Raw genomic sequence first — 22,298 nt, forward strand, 5'->3', positions numbered from 1 at the left:
ATTTAAAAATCTATTCATGTGGTTGAAGTTTTATCAAAATCAGGAAATCATGTACCTATTTGCATGTAATTTTAATAAACGTTGATTTGACAGATTTCAAATAACATATTTGTAAAAAACAACATATAAATATATCTTTTATACAAGAACAGTTATTGTTATTAATGGAACGTTGCTGTCCAAAGGGTTGTCAACGTAAAACAATGGTTATTGGGTATTGATCGATATCGTCAGTTGAAAACACGTAACTAAGCTAATTTAGCTAATATCATACAAAAATAAAAAAAACCGTAAGAGACAAACATCAAATTATCATTTGTTTAGGCAAATCAATCCTTTAAAGCGAAGATAACATTGCAAATAACATAAATAATGTTTAAAGGATTCTTGCGCTGGTAGCATTGTCTAGCACGTCACGTCACAGTTTTGTCGGGCTCCGTGAGCTGTCAGACTATTCGCGAAATCCGAGAATCGAAATTAAATAAATTTCTGGAGCAAAAATGGCTAATACTACCCATAATAGCCCTAGAGTAAGCACAGAGAAGGTACCCTTAGAGACTGACGAAGGTATAATGGAGAGTGAAGAACGGAAATGGGGCATACCTTTGAAAGACATGTATAAACAAGGGCTCGCCTTCTATAAAGGTATGATAATATTATTTTCTGCAGTGCTCATACTATTATAAACAGTTTTATTGTTATTTCCAAGGAGCATGCTTGCAGATTTCAATTAACAAACTTCACGCTAAAGTACTTGCTTGGTCTCTCTCTTTGCCATTAATTGCAAAGATTAAAGCGCAAGGGTATGCCGTTTATGCGTATTCATTAATATTGTACAGAGTTACGATATTTTTTGATTATGTTCTATGGTGATTCATTGTGGTATCAATAAAACTGAACAACACTTGACTATATAATCTAGCTGCTATGTTATTGATTTAAACTTTAAGCCCATCAACTAACTGCATTTTATTCTGTATATTTTTAATATTTTTTTAGATAAGGAAGGAAAAGCTCTCCACCTAAGCTATGAAGACAGGTTAAAGCTTGTAGCATATACACAGCAGGCAGCACATGGCACATTGGACTTGAATTCTGCTCCACCGTTAGGAGTTCTGGATGTGATAGGGCGGGACAGGCGGGCGGCATGGCATGCGCTCGGCAACATGTCTCAAGTACAAGCTATGGCAGGCTTCTTACACACTCTAGAAAGGTACAAAGACTAGTAGACTAGACCAGTTTATAAATATTTTGTTTTAGAAACTAATTGATATGGTTTTCATTTATTGATTTCTGTTTTTTTACATTTACAGATTTTGTCCTATATTTAAACCATATGTGTAAGCTATACAAATTCCTAATATTATCAGTATAAGAAAGTTTTTTTTACAAAGTTATAAGTGGGTGGGAATTAATCATAGATACTTGTTTTAATATTTACAGATTATGTCCCTTATTCAAACCATATGTGGAAGCTATACAAAAGGATCTTGAGGCTAAAAAACAACAAGAGTAAGTAAAATGTATTATTTATTTTAATATATATATTTTTTTAAATTGAATAATTTATTTCTTATCTGCAACTAAATGTGTCCACATGCTTTAACTGAAAAAGGTGAATTAAGACTTGTGAATGTGAACAAAAACATATTGTATTTCTACAAATACAAATCTTCATAATTATTTTTTTGATTTTTTAAAGGGATAAGAAGCAAAAAGAGGAGAAAGCAAACACAGATCTCCAAAACAGAATAATAGAAGAGAAACAAAAACAACAAAGTACCAAATTAACTGAAGAACAGCAAGTGTAAGTATAAAAATCAATTTGTCATTTTCAAGAAACAGTGAGCAAAAATTCTATCCATGATGAAACATCATGAAAACTCATCAGCATTGGGGTGAATCCACGTAAAAGTAACATTGTGACTCATGTTACTTCATTGAGTGTTTCATTTATTTCATTTATTTCTTGCTTTTGTGGGTTTACAATAGATCTTACAACTAGACATCAGTGCTTTTACCACAAACCCTGTTAGGGCGCTGCATTATTATATACTTATAAACTAAAATATACAATATTTACAACATACCTAACTACCATGCAGTTTACATATGTAGGCTCTTAAAACTATTCAGACTCCAAAAAGCTATAATATTCATTTACATCATAAAAACAATTAGCAACCAAAAATTCTTTAAGAGTTATATAAAACAAATTTTCTTTTTCTATTAATTTTATACAATCTGGTAGTTTATTATAAATATTTACACACATATGATGCGTGCCAGCACTAACAATTTGTAATCTAGTGAACAAGCTTACTAACCTATCTCTATTTCTTAAGTTTTGAGTCAAACTACAAATATCTTTGGCTTGTCTAAATAGCTGTTGATTATTCCTTACAAATTTACATAATTCAAAAATGTAAATTGAGGCTAAAGTTAATATTTTCAAACAGATAAAGTGCGGTCTACAACTCTCTAAACTACTAATATTGACTAAAATTCTTATGCATCTCTTTTGGAGTTTAAACACACTATCAACATGCGCGCTGTTGCCCCACAATATGACACCATATCTTAACAATGAATGAGCGTAAGCATAGTATGCACTGGTAGCGGTTCTTAAATTGGTGCATTTTTTTAATTCAGAAAGCGCATATGTAAACCTGGCCAATTTTCCGGATACTTTTTCTATGTGGTCCCTCCAGTTTAGTCCAGAGTCGATCTCAACTCCCAACAGAGAACATGAAGTAACCGTTGCTACTTGGTTATTATTATATTCATACTCAACGTTCAAAGGCGTTTTTTGACGAGGTATAATCTGGATTAACTTTGTCTTAGAGACATTCAGCATAAGATTATGATCACTGAGCCAATTTGTTACCTGGTCGAAAAATAATTGTAATTTTATTTTTAAATCGTCCTCATTGTTACATTTAATTACGGCAGTTTATTTAAACTACAGCTGCAAATCAGGAAAGTAACACTTATACGCCCTGTTTTTATTGAATTCCGTTAACTTTTAGGGATGGTTCTTTAGATCAAATTCAATAAATTTCTCTAAGAAACTAGCGTCTTAACTCTTACAGTCATTGAGTTATTAAAAAAATAAAAATAATTACTGAACATGTGTGTGACAGCCTTTACCACTTCCTAATGTTATTTGTTTTGACATGTGCCGTCAATCACTTGACACTAACTTGAATGTTATTCTTAATTCTCACACAAATTAATTCATTTATTATGTATGAAAACGATGAAATACATTTTTTTGCTAATTTAACTAAAAGTTTTATACAGGGTGGTTCTTGATAACGAACCTAACGACGTGTCGAATTTAACGGAAAACAAAAAAAACACGGTGTATAGAGATAGATTATCACTTGAATCATCATTCTCTTGCCCTTATCCTAGTCACTTGGGGTCGGCGCAGCATGTGTTTCTCTTCCATACATCTCTGTCACTCGTCATCTCATCATTAACTTGTTTTAGTTCCATATCATGTCTCACACAGTCCATCCACCTCTTCTTCGGTTTTCCCCTCCCGTTTCTTCCACCACCTTCCACATTCATTCGTAATATCTTTCTCGTCACATGCCTTTCATCCCTCCGCATTACATGTCCATACCATGCTAGTCGATTCGCTCTTACTTTTTCAACTATCGGTGCTACTTTCAAGCTTCCTCTGATATACTCATTCTTTATCTTATCCATTCTTGTGACGCCACACATCCATCTTAACATTCTCATCTCTGCTACATGCAATCTCTTTTCATCCGTCACCTTTAGGGCCCAACACTCTGATCCATACATGACGACAGGTCTGATGACAGATTTATAAATTTTGCCCTTCAGTCGAAGAGGCATCCGGGCGTCACAAATGGTTCCCGTGACCTGTCGCCATTTCTTGCATTGTAAATAAACGGAACATACCATAAAATCGTGACTCGTGTTACTCTTACTGCAGGTTGACCCATTGAATGCTAAGTATTTTCTAATTGTGGAACACGGTGGAACACGGTGGTGGTTATACGTTCTTTTGGAAAGGCACGCCATCTACAGAGCCAAGGCGATCTGGTGTTGGCTTCGCTGTCAAAAACAGTCTGGTTAATAAATTGGAGGAATGTCCTATCCATATATCTGACCGCGTGACAACTTTGCGTATTCATTTACAAAACAAAAACTACCTAAATATTATCGGAGTCTATGCTCCGACTTTGCAAAGGAGTGATGACATCAAAGAAAAATTTTACGACGAGCTCACCCAAACTCTTTCTAAGATCCAACCCAGGGAACAGATCTTGCTGCTGGGCGATTTTTAACGCAAGAGTCGGTCGCGATAGTCAGGCTTGGCCTGGGGTGCTGGGAAGGCATGGTGTTGGGAGTATGAACAGTAACGGCTTGCTGTTACTGTCACTGTGCGCTAAATTTGATCTTGCCATTACTAATACCATGTTTAGATTACCCGCTAAATATAAAACATCATGGATGCACCCTAGGTCCAAGCACTGGCACTTGATAGACTACGTAATTGTGAAGCAGAAAAATATTTCTCAAGTCCGCCTCACTCGCGCCATGCGAGGAGCTCATTGTTGGAGTGACCATCGGCTTATTATTACCAAGTTGAGACTGCGTTTTCACTTACCCCGCAGATATCAAGGAGTGAAACCTGAGCGTCTAGATGTTGGAAAATTAGAAGATCTAGAAACTAAGAAGACCTATGCTCAGGCAGTTGGTAATGCGATTCAGACTCTGAATTGTGATGATGGTGATCCTATTGTTAGCTGGAATCTAGTTTCGTCCAGTTTAGTCGAAACTGCCTCACAGATACTTGGTGTAAAATCTTGTAGACGTGAGGACTGGTTCGATGACAACGATGAAATGCTGACGGAAGTGCTGAGGAAACACCGGACTCTATTGCGCTCGAATCGTAGTGACCAAGCAAACGCAGTCAAGCAGAATGGCATTCTTTTACGGAGGAAAATAAGAGAAGTAAAGGACATGTGGTGGCGCGACAAAGCCGCGCGCATGCAATGGCTTTCTGACACCAACCAGCTGGGTGCATTTTACAGCGAAATTCGCCAGCTTATTGGGCCAATAAATCGAAGTTCTGTACCGTTAAAGTCCTCCGACGGAACACAACTTGTTACCAATAAGCTAGACGTGCTTAAGAGGTGGGCAGAGCATTTTAACAGCTTGTTGAATGTTGACCGCGCTGCAGATATGCAGCGTATTGCCTTGATACCAGCTCTGCCTGTAGAACAAAAACTGGATGAGCCTTTGTCACTGTGCGAGGTTGTCGCTGCCATACAGCAACAACAGAATAAGAAAGCGGTGGGTATAGACAATGTACCCGGGGAGTTATTAAAGTATGGAGGGACAGAGCTACACGAGGCGGTCTGGAAGCTGTATTCTAAAATGTGGAACGAAGAGCGAGTACCCGCTGACTTTCGAGTCTCTCGCATTTGTTCCTTATATAAAAACAAAGGAGACCGCGCAGACTGTAACTCCTACAGGGGTATATCACTCCTAACTTCTCCGGGGAAGGTCTTTGCCCGTATTCTTCTAAACCGCTTGATGCCACTATCGGAAAGTATCCTACCTGAGACCCAATTTGGTTTCCGGCCAGAAAGAGGCACCTGCGAGGCTATTTTCTCCATAAGGCAACTGCAGGAGAAATCTAGAGAACAAGGTCAGCCAATGTTTCTTTGTTTTGTTGACCTAGAAAAAGCTTTCGACAGCGTGCCTCGTGAAGCTTTATGGGTGGTTTTGGCGAAACTGGGATGCACGGAAAAGTTTGTTAGGATGGTCCGGCTGTTGCATGACAACATGCAGTGCTGCGTAAGTGTCAAGGGCGAACAATCAGAGTTTTTCTCTGTAAGTTGTGGCGTGAAGCAGGGGTGTGTGCTTGCGCCCACTCTGTTTGCTTTGTACTTCGCAGTAGCAGTTCGGGAGGCACTACAAATTTCTTCTGATGGCATCCGTATTCGCTATCGCACCGATGGTGGTATATTTAACTTAGCCCGGCTTAAAGCGCGCACTAAAGTGTCTCACGCAGTCATAACGGAAATGATGTATGCAGACGACTTGTGTTTTGTGGCCGACTCCCCAGGTGCTCTACAAGACCTTATGTCAAGTCTTGATGAGTCTTGTCAAAGATTTGGCCTTAAAATAAATGTGAAAAAGACCGAAGTCCTAGCTCTTGACACGTTTGCCAATCCCCAAGTAGACATAAAACTCGGCCAGGACTCGCTTAAGCAAGTAGAGCAGTTCAAATACCTGGGTAGCACGATTACAGCTAAGTGCCACCTTGACAACGAAGTAAATTGCCGAATAGGTGCCGCTGCAGCAGCGTTCGGCAAACTTCGTTCAAAGGTGTTTCGGTCGCACGACATAAAACTCTCAACAAAAATTGCTGTGTACATGGCTATTGTCCTGCCAAACCTTCTCTATGCCTCTGAGACGTGGTGCCTCTATCGTAAGCATATTCGGTCTTTGGATAGCTTCCATCTTAGGTGCCTCCGCGACATTATGGGTGTCCACTGGTCCGACCGTGTTAGGAACACGGAGATCCTTAGGCGTGCCGATGTCGCCGGAATAGAGGCCTACCTTATGAAACGACAGCTACGATGGTGCGGTCACGTGTCACGCATGTCCCAAGATCGAGTCGCCAAACGCATCTTCTACAGCGAACTGCAAAATGGTAAGCGGAAGCAAGGCGGCCAATTTTTGCGGTTCAAAGATGTGTTGAAGCGACATATGAAGAGAGTTCATATAGAGCCAACGACTTGGGAGAGTCTGGCCAGTGATCGCCCGCGGTGGAGGCATACCGTGCAGACACAGGTGCGTCAGTTTGAAGCTAGAAGGCACACAGAACTCGACGCTAAGCGCGACGAGCTAAAAGCCAGACCACCTGTGGCTATTACCTACAATTATGTCGGAGGGGTGCTGACCTGCCGCGAGTGTGGTCGCACATTCGTAGCAAAAATTGGCTTCGTCAGTCACCTGAGGGCACACCAGCGACGCTCTCATCTATAAAATGCAGTCGCCGTAGCCGAAAACGGCTAGGAGGAGATGATGATGATGATTTTCTAATTAAAACAATACACCTCTCAATTTAGATCTGTATTCCGGCATATGAAATGTTAGGTTATTTAAGGTCTAATGTCAGTTTGTTGTCACACTAAAGAGGCTCAAAAATACTAGTTCTAGAACCTACCAACCAGTTCTTTTGAAGAACCTTGTCTAGGCTAAGTCAAAGTGGATTGTGAAAAGCAAACTTTTACAATTTTTAATTTACTTAAATTTAAAGTATGATCACTGATACGTTTTCCTCAAGGATAGATTAGTGCTATGCCACATTTTGTTAAAAAATGCTATATTTAATATTGTTCCAGTCAAAAAGTCAAAGATGCCCTCAATGCCCAAACCTATGACCAGTTCCTACAATACGCACAACAGCAATTCCCTGGGAACTTCGACCAGCAAGCCATCCTCATCCGGCAGCTGCAAGACCAGCATTACCAGCAGTACATTCAGCAGCTCGCCGTGGACCAGAGGCTCGCCAACTCTAATATAAAGACGGACAGCTTGGAGGATAATGGGAATGAAGAGAAGAATGAGGATAGTGGTGATTGGGACACATCAGATCTGGATAATAAGTAAGTATACTACTAGTGGCCCATTGCTCAAACCTGAAAGTCACAAGTTACAAGCGGAAGTCTCTTTCCAACTTTTCTTATTAGACATTGGGCCCGTTTCTCGAAAGTTACAAGCCTTGTGTTACAAGTGTGCGAACTGTCAAATCGTATGGGTTGTCATGGAAACACACTTGTAATACAAGGCTTGTACCTTTCGAGAAACGGGCCAATTGACTACCACTTGTAAATTGTAACTTGTAGCTTCAAGAAATGGGCCCCAGTTCTTACAAAACACGCAATGGCAGTTTCCCGGGATCTTCAATCAGCAGTAGGCCATGCTTGTCTGGCAGCTGTGCAATCTTTTAGGCTGGTTTTAGTATCACGCGGACCGTCCGCGCGGAGCGATCTGCGCGACCTATTTGTATGAAGTTGATGTTGTCGTCCGCGCCACTCTAAAAGGCTCCCTGAAGTTGACACATATTAGTCCAGTGCGAATCGCTTCGCGCGGTCGGTGGCGTGACACTTAAGCTAGGAACACACTACGCGGACGTCCGTCGTAAATCGACCGCGGACGGGAATCTGGACAATGAAATTACACATAACCGTGCAAACTATCGGTCAACGGACGCGGACGTGGCCTTGAGCGCACGGACGTCCGATCGAAATCTGGCTCTCTGGATGTTTTGTTCCGTGCACACTGATAGGTCGCGGTCGCGGTCGTTTTACGACGGACGTCCGCGTAGTGTGTTCCTAGCTTTAAACCAGCCTTAAGTTACCTACACGCGTCATGCATATCATCACTATGTACTTTGAAAAAATCTCGTATCTCACACTGGTCCTCATAGTTAAAACGCAGTAAGTCTATATGCAATCCATACATAGTACATTTTTTTCTTCATTGACAGAAGGAGATACAAGTTTTTTTTCAAAGTAGTGACGATATTGTCTTCAATTCACGATTCACGGTAAAGACAAAGGGAAATAATTCGAAAATTATGGCGAGCTGCTAGCCTGTAACAAACAAAACATTTGATATACCAACCTTGCTCCTTATACAAGAAGAATAACATTTTAAGTATAGGTTCAGTTAAACAAGTAACTGAAATAAGTTATGCAACAAGCCACCCATGAAGCTGAACGAGTCAGTGGAGCTGATATGCAATAACGATAACGGAACATTGATGATCGTCTGTCTAATTACAGTGGAATTGCTTTATGTTGTAGGCTTGTGTAGTACATGTACTAATAGTACAAACCCAAATGAACCGAACTACTCCCAAATGATTCTGCTCTCTAGTACATTTAGTATACTCACACATGTGCAACAGAATGGGAGCGAAAGGAGCGAAGAGCCGAGAAGAGACAATGACAGCAAAGCGATCCGTGTGATCCGACCGCAACCGAACTAGAACCGACTGACTCGGACCGAGAGCGCGGCTAGTACGAGCGAGCGTTACTGTACGAGTGTACGCCATATGCACAATTTGTCTTTCGCTCTCTCGGTGTGCCTAATGTACTAAATGTCCTAAAAAACGAACTAGTACACTTCGGAGATCGTACTAGTTGGAAGCGATCTTTTCAGTGAACGAGCAAGCACAACTCTATTATGTTGCTATTCTGTGGATGTTTGCATTGTGCTGTCCTCAAATGTCAGCAGTTCTCGAAAAGTTTGTACATAGCCACGTCAGCAAATTTTAATTAATCCTATTTTGTTACCAACATTTAGTGATATTGATTTGTCGACTTTCGTAAGATATATACAGGATAATTGTTATAATTAAGAAAATATATATACTAGAGAACCTTGATGACCAAATAAAACTTACTAAAATCTCAATTACATGAAATAAATCTTGGTAACAAAAAAGGAATAATAAAAACAAATTTAACTTTTTCCTTAATTTTTGTACAAACTTTTCGAGAACTGCTGATGTACAGCGGCGTTCAGTTACATCTGCACGCAAACAAAAATATCGGAACTTAGCCTTTATGCACATAATATTAGATTCGCGGTCCGATATTAAATATGTATCCGCAAAAGTGCTTCGATATAACTGTTTGCTACTGTAGCTGTACCCTTATCTCCTTATTCATAAATGTTCACTAAAGTTGACAAGTCGATAAACATCTTCCCTTTCTATAATACTAATACGTCGGAAGGGGACAAACGATTATTATCGGATTATCAACTTTAGTAAGCGTTTAGGAATAAGGGGGTTAGTGTTTATCCCCACTGTGTAAAAAAAACTGTACAAATCTATAAGATATGTAGTTGCGAAGTCTTATACTAACGTGAAATACGATGTCCTGATTCGAGTATGATTTTTCAGGAACACATCTGTAGCTTCAGAAACTGATCCCATTCAAATTCGGTATGTTAGCTGTCACTGTAATGTTCAGTTTCGTATGTTTGTGTTGTTATCGTAATCATACTTCAGAATCCATTTGTGATTTTATTAATTTTTAATGCATGTTGCCATGCATTTTATTATTGTGCATGTAGCTTGTACATTATTATATTTTTCTCTCGCAATCATTATGTAAAATATCTAACGAGTATGTTATGTCACCACTTGAGAAGTCGTTACCATTATGAGCGATCAAGGTGCTCACAAGCATCTGAAAACGCCTATATTATTTAAACATTTTGCTTGCTGAGCAATTTTTGAGCAGTTCGGCCGCTCCGATTCATATAATGACTATACACATTGTGTTTCGCGTTCGCGCCACCGACGCACAGAGACATTGTCATATCTATGAAAGGAAACCGTTGAATTAAGTAGTGAAATTACCAGTAGAATCAGTATTTCTTATACTAACCTCCTTATTTATAAACGTTCGTTTGTCCCTTTCCAACGTATTGGTGTGATAGAAAGGGACAAAAGAACTTTATCGGCTTGATAACTTCAGTGAACGTTTATGTATAAGGGGGTAAACCTTTAAGGTAAGGGGCAAAAGTAACAGCATGAGGATTCAGCATTCCCTATAAGTGTTAGGTAATCTTACTGCAACGTTTGTCTTACGTCATCTTATCTTACCGATTGCAATTCGCTACTCATACATTGATAAACAGATAAATCTCTCGTTCATGTCATCATTGTTATGTTTTATTTATGTAAATTATGTTACATAGGTATGATAATGTATTGGTATTGATTTTAGACCTGAGGACGAGGCCACAGATCTTTTGGCGCACAAAGAAGATACGAAAGCAGATGAAGAGTCTGATGAAGATGGTAAGATTCTTTTCACCACACCAACTGGTAAAGGCTTTCTTTGCTATTCGAAAACAGATAGCAAAATTTCATTTTATCTACAAGGGGGCAAAGTAATTTCATACAAAATTTAACTCGATGTCTTAATCTGGCTGCTAGATTTTACCTATAAATGATGATTTTGAATCATAAATATTGAATTGAAATTGACGGATTTGATTTAGTTTGATGTTTTATAGTCAGTATTTTGTTGGTGTTGGTGTGGTGAAAAATGTTGTGTTTCACTCGGTGGCAAAGTTTGTTTAACCTTCGTGCCTTGATACCCTCGCAACGCTCAAGATTCCACTTTTGCGAGTGGTTCAATATTGGAATCTTTCGCTTGCTCAGGTATCAATATTGGCACGTGCGGTAAAACAACAACTTTGCCCCCTTGTAAAACAAATAACTATTTCACACAATATTTTACTAATACAGTAGGATAAATTGCCAGTTACTCTCCGGTGTCCAATAAGTCAATAACTGGCCACTCTATAATAGAATTACATTATCTTTACCAATAAACAGAGTTAATTTTTACATAAAATTTCTATTACTGGGGGCATAGCCGAATGGCATTTCTGCTACGCGAAACGCTACCGAAACGCCGCAGAAATGTAGTCTGGCTCTGTCGCGCCAATATGCAAGAGCGATAGAGATAGGTAGCTACGAAAAAGATATTATCGTGAGCGTTTGTGCATTCGGCTACGCACACTGGCCACCTCTCACTCTCAGTGACTGGCCACGTTATATGATAAAATAAATTCAGATTCCCATTATACAGATATATTTTTAGTAAGCGGTGGCAATTAACCCCATTAGCAGGACTTCTACCAAGTAAGACCGTTTTCACATTATCCGATCCGATATCGGATGTCGGAAGGATTTCAATAGAAAAATCCAAGATGGCGCCTGTAATGTATGGGATATCGGTCCGACATCCGATCGGTCCGAAACGCACTAACGGTCTTTTTTTTCTTGACTTATGATCCTATTCTGTAGAGATGATGACTGCTAAGATTTGTTGAGAACCTCTGCTAATTCTCGTCTTATTTGTGAATCATTTTCAACACATTACACTCTTACTACAAATTAACTTCTTTCACACATCCATATTAATAATTGTGCCCCAATTTCGCCCACAGACATATTCCCACCAGTAGAAGAAGCGAACATGTGGACGCGAGGCGAAATAAGCGTGTTCAAAGAATCGGCACGCGCGGGCGGCGGGCGACTCACAGTCGGTCACGGGGAGACTGTGACTGTGAGGGTGCCCACACACCAGCGCGCCAAGTGTCTCTGCTGGGAGTTCGCTACCGACAACTATGACATAGGTAATTTCTAACTTTAATGGCGCAATTTCATTAGTCGATAAGTTGTTCGGTATACAGCATACGGGGAGTCTCCACAATAACAACCAATGAAAGTGGTGCAATTTAATTGGTCGTTAACTCATTCGGTATGCAGCATACGGGGACTCCCCGCAGGCGAGATAACAACCAATCGAAGTCGTGTAATTTGATTGGTCGTTATGCAGCATACGGGGACTCCCCGCAGGCGAGATAACAACCAATGAAAGTTACTATTATTATTTAATTTCCTCGAATGCGGGCCTTGTGGCATGCGTTCCAGAAATCTCTCATACCCCGAATGCGGACCCTATCGACTAATGAAAACGTTTCCCCGAATGCGGGTCCTGTGGCACGCGTTCCAGAAATCTCTTGGGCCCTATCGACTAATGAAATTGCGCCATCATTGGTTCTTATCTCGCCTGCGGGGACTCCCCGTATGCTGTATACCGAACGAGTTATCGACTAATAAAATTGCGCCATAAGCGTGTTCAGAGTAGTAGAAGACTCACAGTTTTTATAGTAAAGTTAAAGTTCAAAATCAAGTGGTAATAAACGTTCGTAATTGTGTTATTTTATTGTGATTTGGACATGTACTTATGCTCTCATTCAATTTATTTCCAGGTTTCGGTTTATACTTCGAGTGGAGTAAATCGCCAACGAGCGAGGTCACCGTACACGTCTCAGAAAGCGATGACGAAGACGACGCCGATGATGATGGCTACGGAGATGAAGGTATGGAATCCATACTAATATTATAAATGGGAAAGTGTGTGTCTGTTTATTTGTCCGTCTTTCACGGCACACCGGAGCGACGAATTGACGTGATTTTTTTAAGCGGAGAATAGTATCCGTATGTCTTCAATAATTTGTTGCATGAAGAAACTATCCCCGATGAATGGTGCGACAGTTTACTGGTGCCCATTTTCAAAAACAAAGGGGATGTACAAGACTGCAACAACTATAGAGGAATAAAGCTTATGTCACATACAATGAAAATATGAGAGAGACGCCTGAGAGAAGAGAGTGAAATAACACAAAAGCAATTCGGGTTTATGCCGGGAAGAGTTACAGCAGACGCCATTTTTGCACTTCGCCAATTGTGCGAAAAATACAGGCGCGCAAAAAGGAACCTGCATATGGTGTTTGTTGACCTCGAAAAGGCATACGACCGCGTACCCCGAGAGGTTTTGTGGTGGGCTCTGAAAGAGAAATGCTTGCCTGGGAAGTATGTAGAGCTAATTCGGTCAATGTACAGTCGATGTTGTACACGCGTCCGGTCAGCTGCCGGCACCACCGACAGGTTCAGTGTCGCGGTGGGCTTACACCAGGGATCGGCTCTGAGTCCTTACCTCTTCCTGCTTATTATGGACGCTTTGTCGTCGGACATACAGGAGGAGGTACCCTGGTGTATGCTTTTCGCCGATGACATTGTGCTTGTTGGTGAAGACGGGCTCGAGGTACAGAGCAGACTCGAGAAGTGGCGGCAAAAGCTAGAGAATGTTGGCCTGAAGATCAGTAGATCAAAAACAGAACATATGTTCTGTGATTTCGGCGGTCTCTCTGGTTTTGCTGCCATAGAACTCGATGGTATTTTATTGCCGGTCTGCTCCGACTTTAAGTACCTTGGTTCGCTCGTACAGTGCGATGGCGATATCGACCGCGACGTGAAAAACCGTATTAGCACGGGATGGATGAAATGGCGACAGGTCACGGGAACCATTTGTGACGCCCGGATGCCTCTTCGACTGAAGGGCAAAATTTATAAATCTGTCATCAGACCTGTCGTCATGTATGGATCAGAGTGTTGGGCCCTAAAGGTGACGGATGAAAAGAGATTGCATGTAGCAGAGATGAGAATGTTAAGATGGATGTGTGGCGTCACAAGAATGGATAAGATAAATAATGAGTATATCAGAGGAAGCCTGAAAGTAGCACCGATAGTTGAAAAAGTAAGAGCGAATCGACTAGCATGGTATGGACATGTAATGCGGAGGGATGAAAGGCATGTGACGAGAAAGATATTACGAATGAATGTGGAAGGTGGTGGAAGTAACGGGAGGGGAAAACCGAAGAAGAGGTGGATGGACTGTGTGAGACATGATATGGAACTAAAACAAGTTAATGATGAGATGACGAGTGACAGAGATATATGGAAGAGAAAGACATGCAAAGAGAATGATGATGTTACTAGTGGCAACGGTCGCTATTAGACCTTGAATAAAATTGGTTGTTCATATCATTCTTGATACAAACTACTATGTTGATTTCAGAATACACAGTGACAGAAGGAGGCTTAGACCCAGAGATGGGCCCCGAGCGACGCGCGATGCAGCACCAAAGGCCTCCGGTCAGCATCGTCGTGCCCATATTCCGCAGGGATTGTCATACTGAGGTCAGTTTATAATTTAATTTTTTTTAGGCGCCTAATGTCGTAGGCCAAGATCCACTTCGGGTCGGTCGGCCAGTGCAAGTACAGCTTGGCAAAAAAGCAGAAATTAGAAAGTGGCAACATCGTAGAATCGTCGTGCCATCCCATTTTTAACACCCGACGCAAAAACGACGGGGTGTTATAAGTTTGACGTGTCTGTCTGTCTGTCTATCTATATGTCTGTCTGTCTGTCTGTGGCATCATAGCTCTCGAACGGATGAAAGGATTTAGATTTAGTTTTTTTTATCTGAAAGTGTTCTTAGCCATGTTTCATGAAAATCGGTCTACTATGTCGCCGTCGGGGGTTTTTTCAAAATTTTAGGTTTGTGGTTAGGTTATATGTGTGAGAAAACGAGCTTACACGACGGTGTTGTCACTTTTTAATTTCTACCCATTTTTCCAGGCTGCCTACAGTCACCACCACTTATGGTCAGCCAGCAACCACTTATGGTCTAAACTAAATTATCAAAACACAGGCAAACCGTACTTAGGCCATTTTTTTCAAAGATGGCCACCCCACTTTTTTTGTAACATGGGTATCTTTTTACGCGATTCATACTCAGAATCGCGAGATCTTTCGATCCTGATAGGAGAAAAAAAATGTCCCAAGATTTCCATACATTTCCGTTACCGCCATACAAAATTTATGAAAAAATGGTAGGTAACGGAATGGGAAAAACCCTTGGGGCACTTTTCTTCTCCTATTAGGATTGAAAGAGCTCGCGATTCTGAATGGAAACTACATAAAAATGTCCAAATCCAAAAAAAGTGGGGTGGACTTATTGCAGTTTTAAAGTTTGAATGTGACATAACATTTTTAAAATATATGCGGGTTGCTGATAATGGAATACACAGGTGTACTTTGATAATGCGTCAGTGAGGGCGGCTACCAGGAGGGCGATTTTTGAATCTCGCATACGGGATTTTGTCACTAAAATACCGGTTGAAAACGGTGACTTGCTTATTATTTTCAGTGACAATTTTCTCAATTTGAACGCGTGAGACTCAAAAATCGGCCCGCAGATCGCAGATCCCGTTCAGTTACGCGAAAACGGTCTTAGAAAACCTTTCCTCGACAAATTAAAGAGGATCTGAGTTTACAGATGTTGAAACAGGATTCGAGATATGATAACAGTCCTGACTAACCCATTATCAAAATACATCCTCTATAGCTGTTATATGAATCATATAAAGAATGCTAGACGTTCTAAATATTTCAGGTTTACGCCGGTTCGCACACGTACCCCGGCGAAGGAGTGTATCTACTAAAATTCGACAACACCTACAGCTTATGGCGATCAAAAACCCTTTACTACAAAGTATACTATACACAGTAAAAAATAAATTGTTCCAACAGAGCCATGACAAATTATAAAAAGGATATCGTTTATAGAAGATTGTATATTTATTCGATTTATGAGACTTACTCATTCTGCCAGTATTTGTGATGATTTCTAGCAAAAGGTACAATTTTTGATGGAAATCCTAGCATCTTTCAGTAAGAAAGAAGGGACTTCTACCTTTTGACTGAGAACTACAGATTGTTAATATATTGTTTGAAGCGCAATATGAATTAAATGATATATTTAAAAATATTTTAAGCGGGTTACTCACGTATTAAGTCGATATAACGCTCGACATGTTCCGATCCATTTCCGAGGATCTTTTTCAAGAGTAGCGACCCCGCCTCTACGCCTCGAGAGCGCGACGCATACTGCGACGCATAAATGATTTATGTTCAGTTTCATTTCTACTCGTAGCTTATTTTATTTCTATGGCATAAAATGATGCAGGTGGGAAAACTGAAATACTTATTTTTCTAGTCCTAATACCCTGTTCTTACAGCCTATACTGTATCAAATACCTTAAAATTCTAACTGGAACTCAGTTCTAACTGGAACAATGACACAAAGCGTTGTATGAAGGCAAAATATTAATAGGCTTTGAATAAGGTATTTGGCTTAATAAGTGTTTTATTATAAGCAACTAATTTGCTAAACACTGCTAATTTACTTCACTACTCAAATCTTATTTTAAATCTGAAGGCCAAGTTCTAGCATTAAATTTACAGAAAGGGTATTAAAGGCGGTTACAGACGAGCGTTTTTTTACGCGCGTAAATCGTCGTTTCCGCAGACTATCATATACGCCCGCTACGCTCGTATACGAGCTTACGTTAGGCGTTTGCGTTAAATACGTACTAGAACAGGGTTAAATAATATGAAAATGTGTGTTTACTCATACTTTGTGGTAAAACCAATATCTAACAATCTACACAACTGAACTTAAAAAAAAACGATTTTAATAAGTTAAGCTTTGTACATTTACATTGTTCCTACTTAGTTTTTATTTTAACATAAATTTAATTATCGTGGTAGGCATCATAAAGGTTACCATCAGTATATTCCCAGTTATCACCAAGTTATACACGACAATTGATTAAAACTAAAACGTATACCCTCCTCATATTTCTCATTTATGGCTTTTCCTAGTTGGTCTTGTACTTTCACGGCTGTTACCAGAGGTAGTGATAACAATAATATAACAGGTGGGAATAATCCTTACCATTCGCCTAATTTGTCCAGGTCTCAATACACTTACACTTAGTTTAGGGAGACTTGAGGCGAGTTGAAACAGGGGTAAGTTGAAACAATGTCAATTTTTCAGTATCTAATATCGTTTTTTGAGTCAATGTCGCATGAGGGACGGTGGAGGGTTTTTTCAGCTCGATAATATGTTTTAAAATTGTTATTTTTTCAACTTACCTCTGTTTCAACTCGCCTTCGTCTCAATAATTAATTCATTGCACATTAAATTTTTGCCATGTTATAGTCTTCAATAGTACCTATGTATTTTAATAGCACATCCATACGTATATTTAAATATTGTTCTCATGTAATAATGAATGAAATGAATTAGTCTTTAATTCGCAATATGCTGTGTATCGGTCACAATTAATAGACATATTTGTGATGAAAACTCCTAACTTTTAAAATAACAGTAAAAAGCCTGTAGTCATATTGAAAAGGGGTTCATACCCGCGCTGTCTGTAACTTGTGCCCCTTTTCTTCAATGTAATAACAACTAACCAATTAATATTATTATATGATTGCCAAAATATTCACCAACGGCTTGATAAGTATGCGACTGTTAATACCTACCTTATATAGCACAATGTCGAAAATCAAATTTCCGAAGTACGAAATTCCAAAAGACATGATATCGAAAATCAAAATTGATAATGTACGAAATTCCTATTTCTTACAGATGCATGTACTACTATAGCTAATTGGCCAATTTTTAGAAAGGACAATACTGCTAATGTACGATAAATACGATCGACATTTTTCCTACATCTAGTTGATCTAGTTAACCTAAGTTTAAATTTTATTAACAGTTAACACATTGTGCTACGTACAGTCAACAACACAGCTGTGTATACAGACAAAGTGCCAAAAATATGTATACAGAACTTTATTACCTGTACATAAAGGTGTGTATACATATTTTTGGCACTTTGTCTGTATACACAGATGTGTTGTTGACTGTACCCTTATATAGATACAGGGTTCCCATGACCATAAATTAAATAACAAACAATCTCTGATTTTATTAATGCTACTTTATCATAACTATCTAAAATTCTGTTGTCAATAACATCCAGTATATTAAAATAATCACCTTTTATAAGTAACAAGATACATTTTTATTTATAAAACATGCTTAGGTATTAAAATTCCTAGTTATGAACGTCGTGCCCAAAAAAGGTAATTAGGGCCACAATATTCGGTGAAAAATAGTCACCCTTAGGGTCTGCCCAAACATATCGACGTGGAATCGACTTTCGCCGACCAAAAATCGCTCGAGCCGATTCGGCATCGATAGGTTTGGGGAGACTCTTAAAGTCAGGAATACGAACGGAGAATTTAATATTGTATATATGTTAATAACTTATATATATTTATATACCGGGTAAGAGGGATATAAACTAGGGAATGCAAACCGGTTATAACCGTAACCGAAATAATCGGTTATAACCGGTTATTTGCCAAATTTTCATAACCGACTATTGGGAAACTCAACCGGTTACGGTTATTATTTTATGACTAAAATTCGTTGAATTGGGCCTTTAGTCACTCCAAAATACTGCCTATTATGGCTATGACTATCATTTTGTCGTTCGAGTACTTTAGTAACGAAAATATAACTAATATCTTCCCTTACTTGTGAACGATTTTGATTGGATATTGTATCACGTCAAAGGCCTTATTATCACTTTCACTAAATTGCGGTTTTTATTCCAAAAACACAGACTTACGCTTACATTATCTAATACTTTACCTTTATTTTGGTATATTTCGATTATTTAATTGAATATTTACCACTTTTTGTCGAAAATAACCGTAACTGATTATAACCAGTTATCGGTTATTTTTCGTGCATCCGGTACCGCAACCGGTTATGAAATTTGGTCGGTTATTGCATTCTCTAATATAAACATAGGTACTATATTTACAATAAGGCATTGGTGTGGTGTTCATGTGCCATTAGGGGAACAAAATGTTGAATGTAAATACAAATGTAACTTGACGAGATTCTTTACTATATGTTCCTTAACCCTTTATCGTCGTCTAACATGGCACATTCTAAAAGTTAATTTACAAATTTCCATAGATCCCTACTATATATTATATGTTTTAGCGCTGTTTATGTTTACAGGTTATAATATTAAAAAAAAAACATTTAAAAATGTTTTAAGCGGGAACGTTCGACATGTTTCGATCCATTTCCGAGGATCTTTCTCAAGATTAGCGACGCCGCCTTTACATGTCGAGAACGCGACGCATACTGCGGGCGCTTGCTCTGTGTGCGCGGGCTTTTTTAAATATGTTTACAGGTTATGTTGTTTTTTTACTTAAAACTATAATTTAAGGGGATTCTTAAACTGATGGTGATGTAAAATACTAAAAATTATTTACATATCTTCAAATAACGTTATGTTGGCAATATAAGGACTTTTGGTAAATATAAAAATGCCGAGTTCCAACAAAATAATCGGCAATTAAAGGTAACAATTCCGCGAGTATGTCCCTTACGAAATGAGACTCTTCTAATACTTCTGAGAACGCTAATCATTATTTGACTAACAAACTGACAGTATATTTTAAAGCTTAATGTATGTCATTGAAGTTACTGCCATACAATGCAAAATCATTTCGTAATGGACATGCTCGTGAAATGCACTAAAAACGGTCATCGCGTACATTCAGTTTGGCAAAAAAGCGTAGAAATCGAACTATTTTTTTATCATAGCAACACTTCTTTCATACAGAAGTGTTAAAATAGTTGCCACATGCAAAGCGGTTTAGATAGACGGTGGCGCCACTATTATTTTCTACTGTTTTTTGCCGGGCTGCAGTCTTTAGAATTCCAAAATTTTACCATTCAAGAAATCCTTTAAAACTCTCTGTTTATAAGTCTTATTTATTGACTAGTATTTAGTAAGATGATCGTGTAGTATTATCAATAGCATTTTTAACGTATAGTGATGTTAGATCGATTATACATGAATGTTAGAACCTAGCATTGTGTTACATGTCATTTCGAACTGTATTTTAATTAATTTGTTGTATTATATTATGTTAAATCTCTGTCGTTAGTAGTATCAGCCCTAAATATATCTACAAACATTGTGCAATGAAAAATATATTTAAAAAAAATTGTTATGTCCTCCCAGTGTCTATGAAAGTTCCAAGACTATTATTTAATAAATTATAACACGAATATTAATGTTTATTATTCCTTATATCACTTATCTTAGCCATTTAATACCTAAATAGAAAATCAATCGTAAGTGCTGTTAACATTTAAACTACTCTTCAACATAATTAAAAAATAAGTATGCGCCAAGGATATTGCGAAATAACTATCATAACATAACCAAAGAGCATTAAATCACTACGTAGTACATATCATAACATAATACTATGCATATAGAGGTACTATGTAAATCGACCAGTCATATCTTTGTGCACATTTCTTGTACTAGATGGCGCTAAAGACAGCTGCGGTTTCAGTAGTCAGTTGTGCCAGTGGTCAGAAACTATGTTCATTTCGGGCGAACTCGACTCGCAATTATTATTAATTTTATTCTGTGGTTGTATATTTATTGCTTTTTACAGGCCATGACTGCCCCTCCAAATTCCTTGTCCAGATACTTAGCGACCGCCAAACACAGCGCGTCGTTATATGGTGGCTATTCACGCCAAGTACCTGAGAACAAGTTACGTTTTTAAGTTTTCATAATCTGCAATTATATAGATTTTTTTTTCAAGCCCTTAATTGCCAAGAGTGGTACTGAAACTTGTGTAGTTTCATGTGCTCTGCCACAGTGCATATGAAACTGTCCTGAGTCGACGCTGCATAAGGTCCACGCGGGCGAGCACGCCCCACAGAACGCTCTGCTCCGAGCGTCCACTTCGCCTAATGGTCGTGAGTCATACATTTTTTTTTTTTTTTACTCGATAAAGGTTACACAGTATTATTGGCAGGGTGCAAAGCGGGTGGAGGGGGTAGCTAAAACGATCACAGCGCACACTACGGCCAAAAATGACATCTTAGTCGCTGACTTACGCTGTCAAATCCATATTGCTGTAAACATTTTCATGTCGTTTTTGAGATAAATTTAATATGAGCCTAGTAAAATTTGTTATGGTGAATTGTAATAACTCCAAGAAAAATATCGACAAAATTTTAGCTATTTCCATGACCGTGGTGAAAACGAACCACCGTTTAAGTGAATAATTGCCGTAAGAAGAAAAGTGTCGTCCAACCTCTGAAGTATTACTTAAAAGTGCGTAATCTTTTGATACAAGTATTGAATTGAATTTACGGTGAATTCATAGTGCACATTATATTGGAGGTAGAAAAGCCGATGTGGAAGCCAATCCCAGTTATGTTCCAAAATCATTTTATTTGTTTCCTTAAGTGTGCTCATGTGTACAAATCGAAACGGATTGACGAAAATGCGTAAATATCGACGTTTCAATCGGACGAAGGAGCACGAGAACAATAAAAGCAGAAGTAGTCCATCCGCTGAAGGCTTATCACATTTTAAATAAAATTCCTGAGAACTTATTTCATCGCATTGATGATTACATATTTGATGTGATATCTGCTAAACCTCCAATATTTTCAAGTAAATGAAACAAGTTTTTGTAATGTATACTATAATTAAAAGTTATTATAGCTAGTTTGTTTTTATTTTACAATAAACCTGTACCCTGTAAATGATATTTATAATACCTATAGTTAGCCTATGAAAATGACATAGCATAGCAGTGAACTGATCAACAATTTCAAAAACCAATGATTTATTTTATACTTTATTGCACATAGGTACAAATGGTGGAAAAAAAGTCTTCAATCTATAGAAAATGCCCAGCTAGCACCATTTCTTGTCTTTATTCATTGTCTTAGGTTGGAAAATGATTTCGTGAGCGATGGCACGAAACCCCGTTTTAGTCACCAGTTTGTTTATTTCTCACTGAAAACAACAATTTTAATGTTATTGGCGATAATGTTGTAACCAACATCGTCCAAAATTGTCTAATATAGTAAAATAA

General features: G+C 38.6%; 1 protein-coding gene across 2 annotated transcripts; it reads left to right on the forward strand.

The window, feature by feature from the left end:
• Positions 1 to 403: 403 nt before the first annotated feature.
• On the forward strand, positions 404 to 20,456 carry LOC125235249 (Golgi resident protein GCP60). 2 transcript variants are annotated; one of them, XM_048141744.1, is made up of 11 exons: positions 404 to 645; positions 1,000 to 1,213; positions 1,444 to 1,512; positions 1,703 to 1,807; positions 7,401 to 7,664; positions 9,974 to 10,015; positions 10,806 to 10,879; positions 12,040 to 12,228; positions 12,868 to 12,978; positions 14,517 to 14,638; positions 15,895 to 20,456. In XM_048141744.1, exons 1-11 carry the CDS (start codon positions 501 to 503, stop codon positions 16,009 to 16,011), a joined length of 1,452 nt encoding a protein of 483 aa, XP_047997701.1. In that variant the 5' UTR covers positions 404 to 500; the 3' UTR covers positions 16,012 to 20,456. The 2 variants fall into 2 exon arrangements, with proteins under 2 accessions (XP_047997701.1, XP_047997702.1); XM_048141745.1 differs by lacking the exon at positions 9,974 to 10,015.
• The last annotated feature ends 1,842 nt before the right edge of the window (positions 20,457 to 22,298 follow it).

Source organism: Leguminivora glycinivorella, chromosome 17 (assembly GCF_023078275.1).
Source record: "Leguminivora glycinivorella isolate SPB_JAAS2020 chromosome 17, LegGlyc_1.1, whole genome shotgun sequence".
Classification (NCBI taxonomy): Eukaryota; Metazoa; Arthropoda; class Insecta; order Lepidoptera; family Tortricidae; genus Leguminivora; species Leguminivora glycinivorella.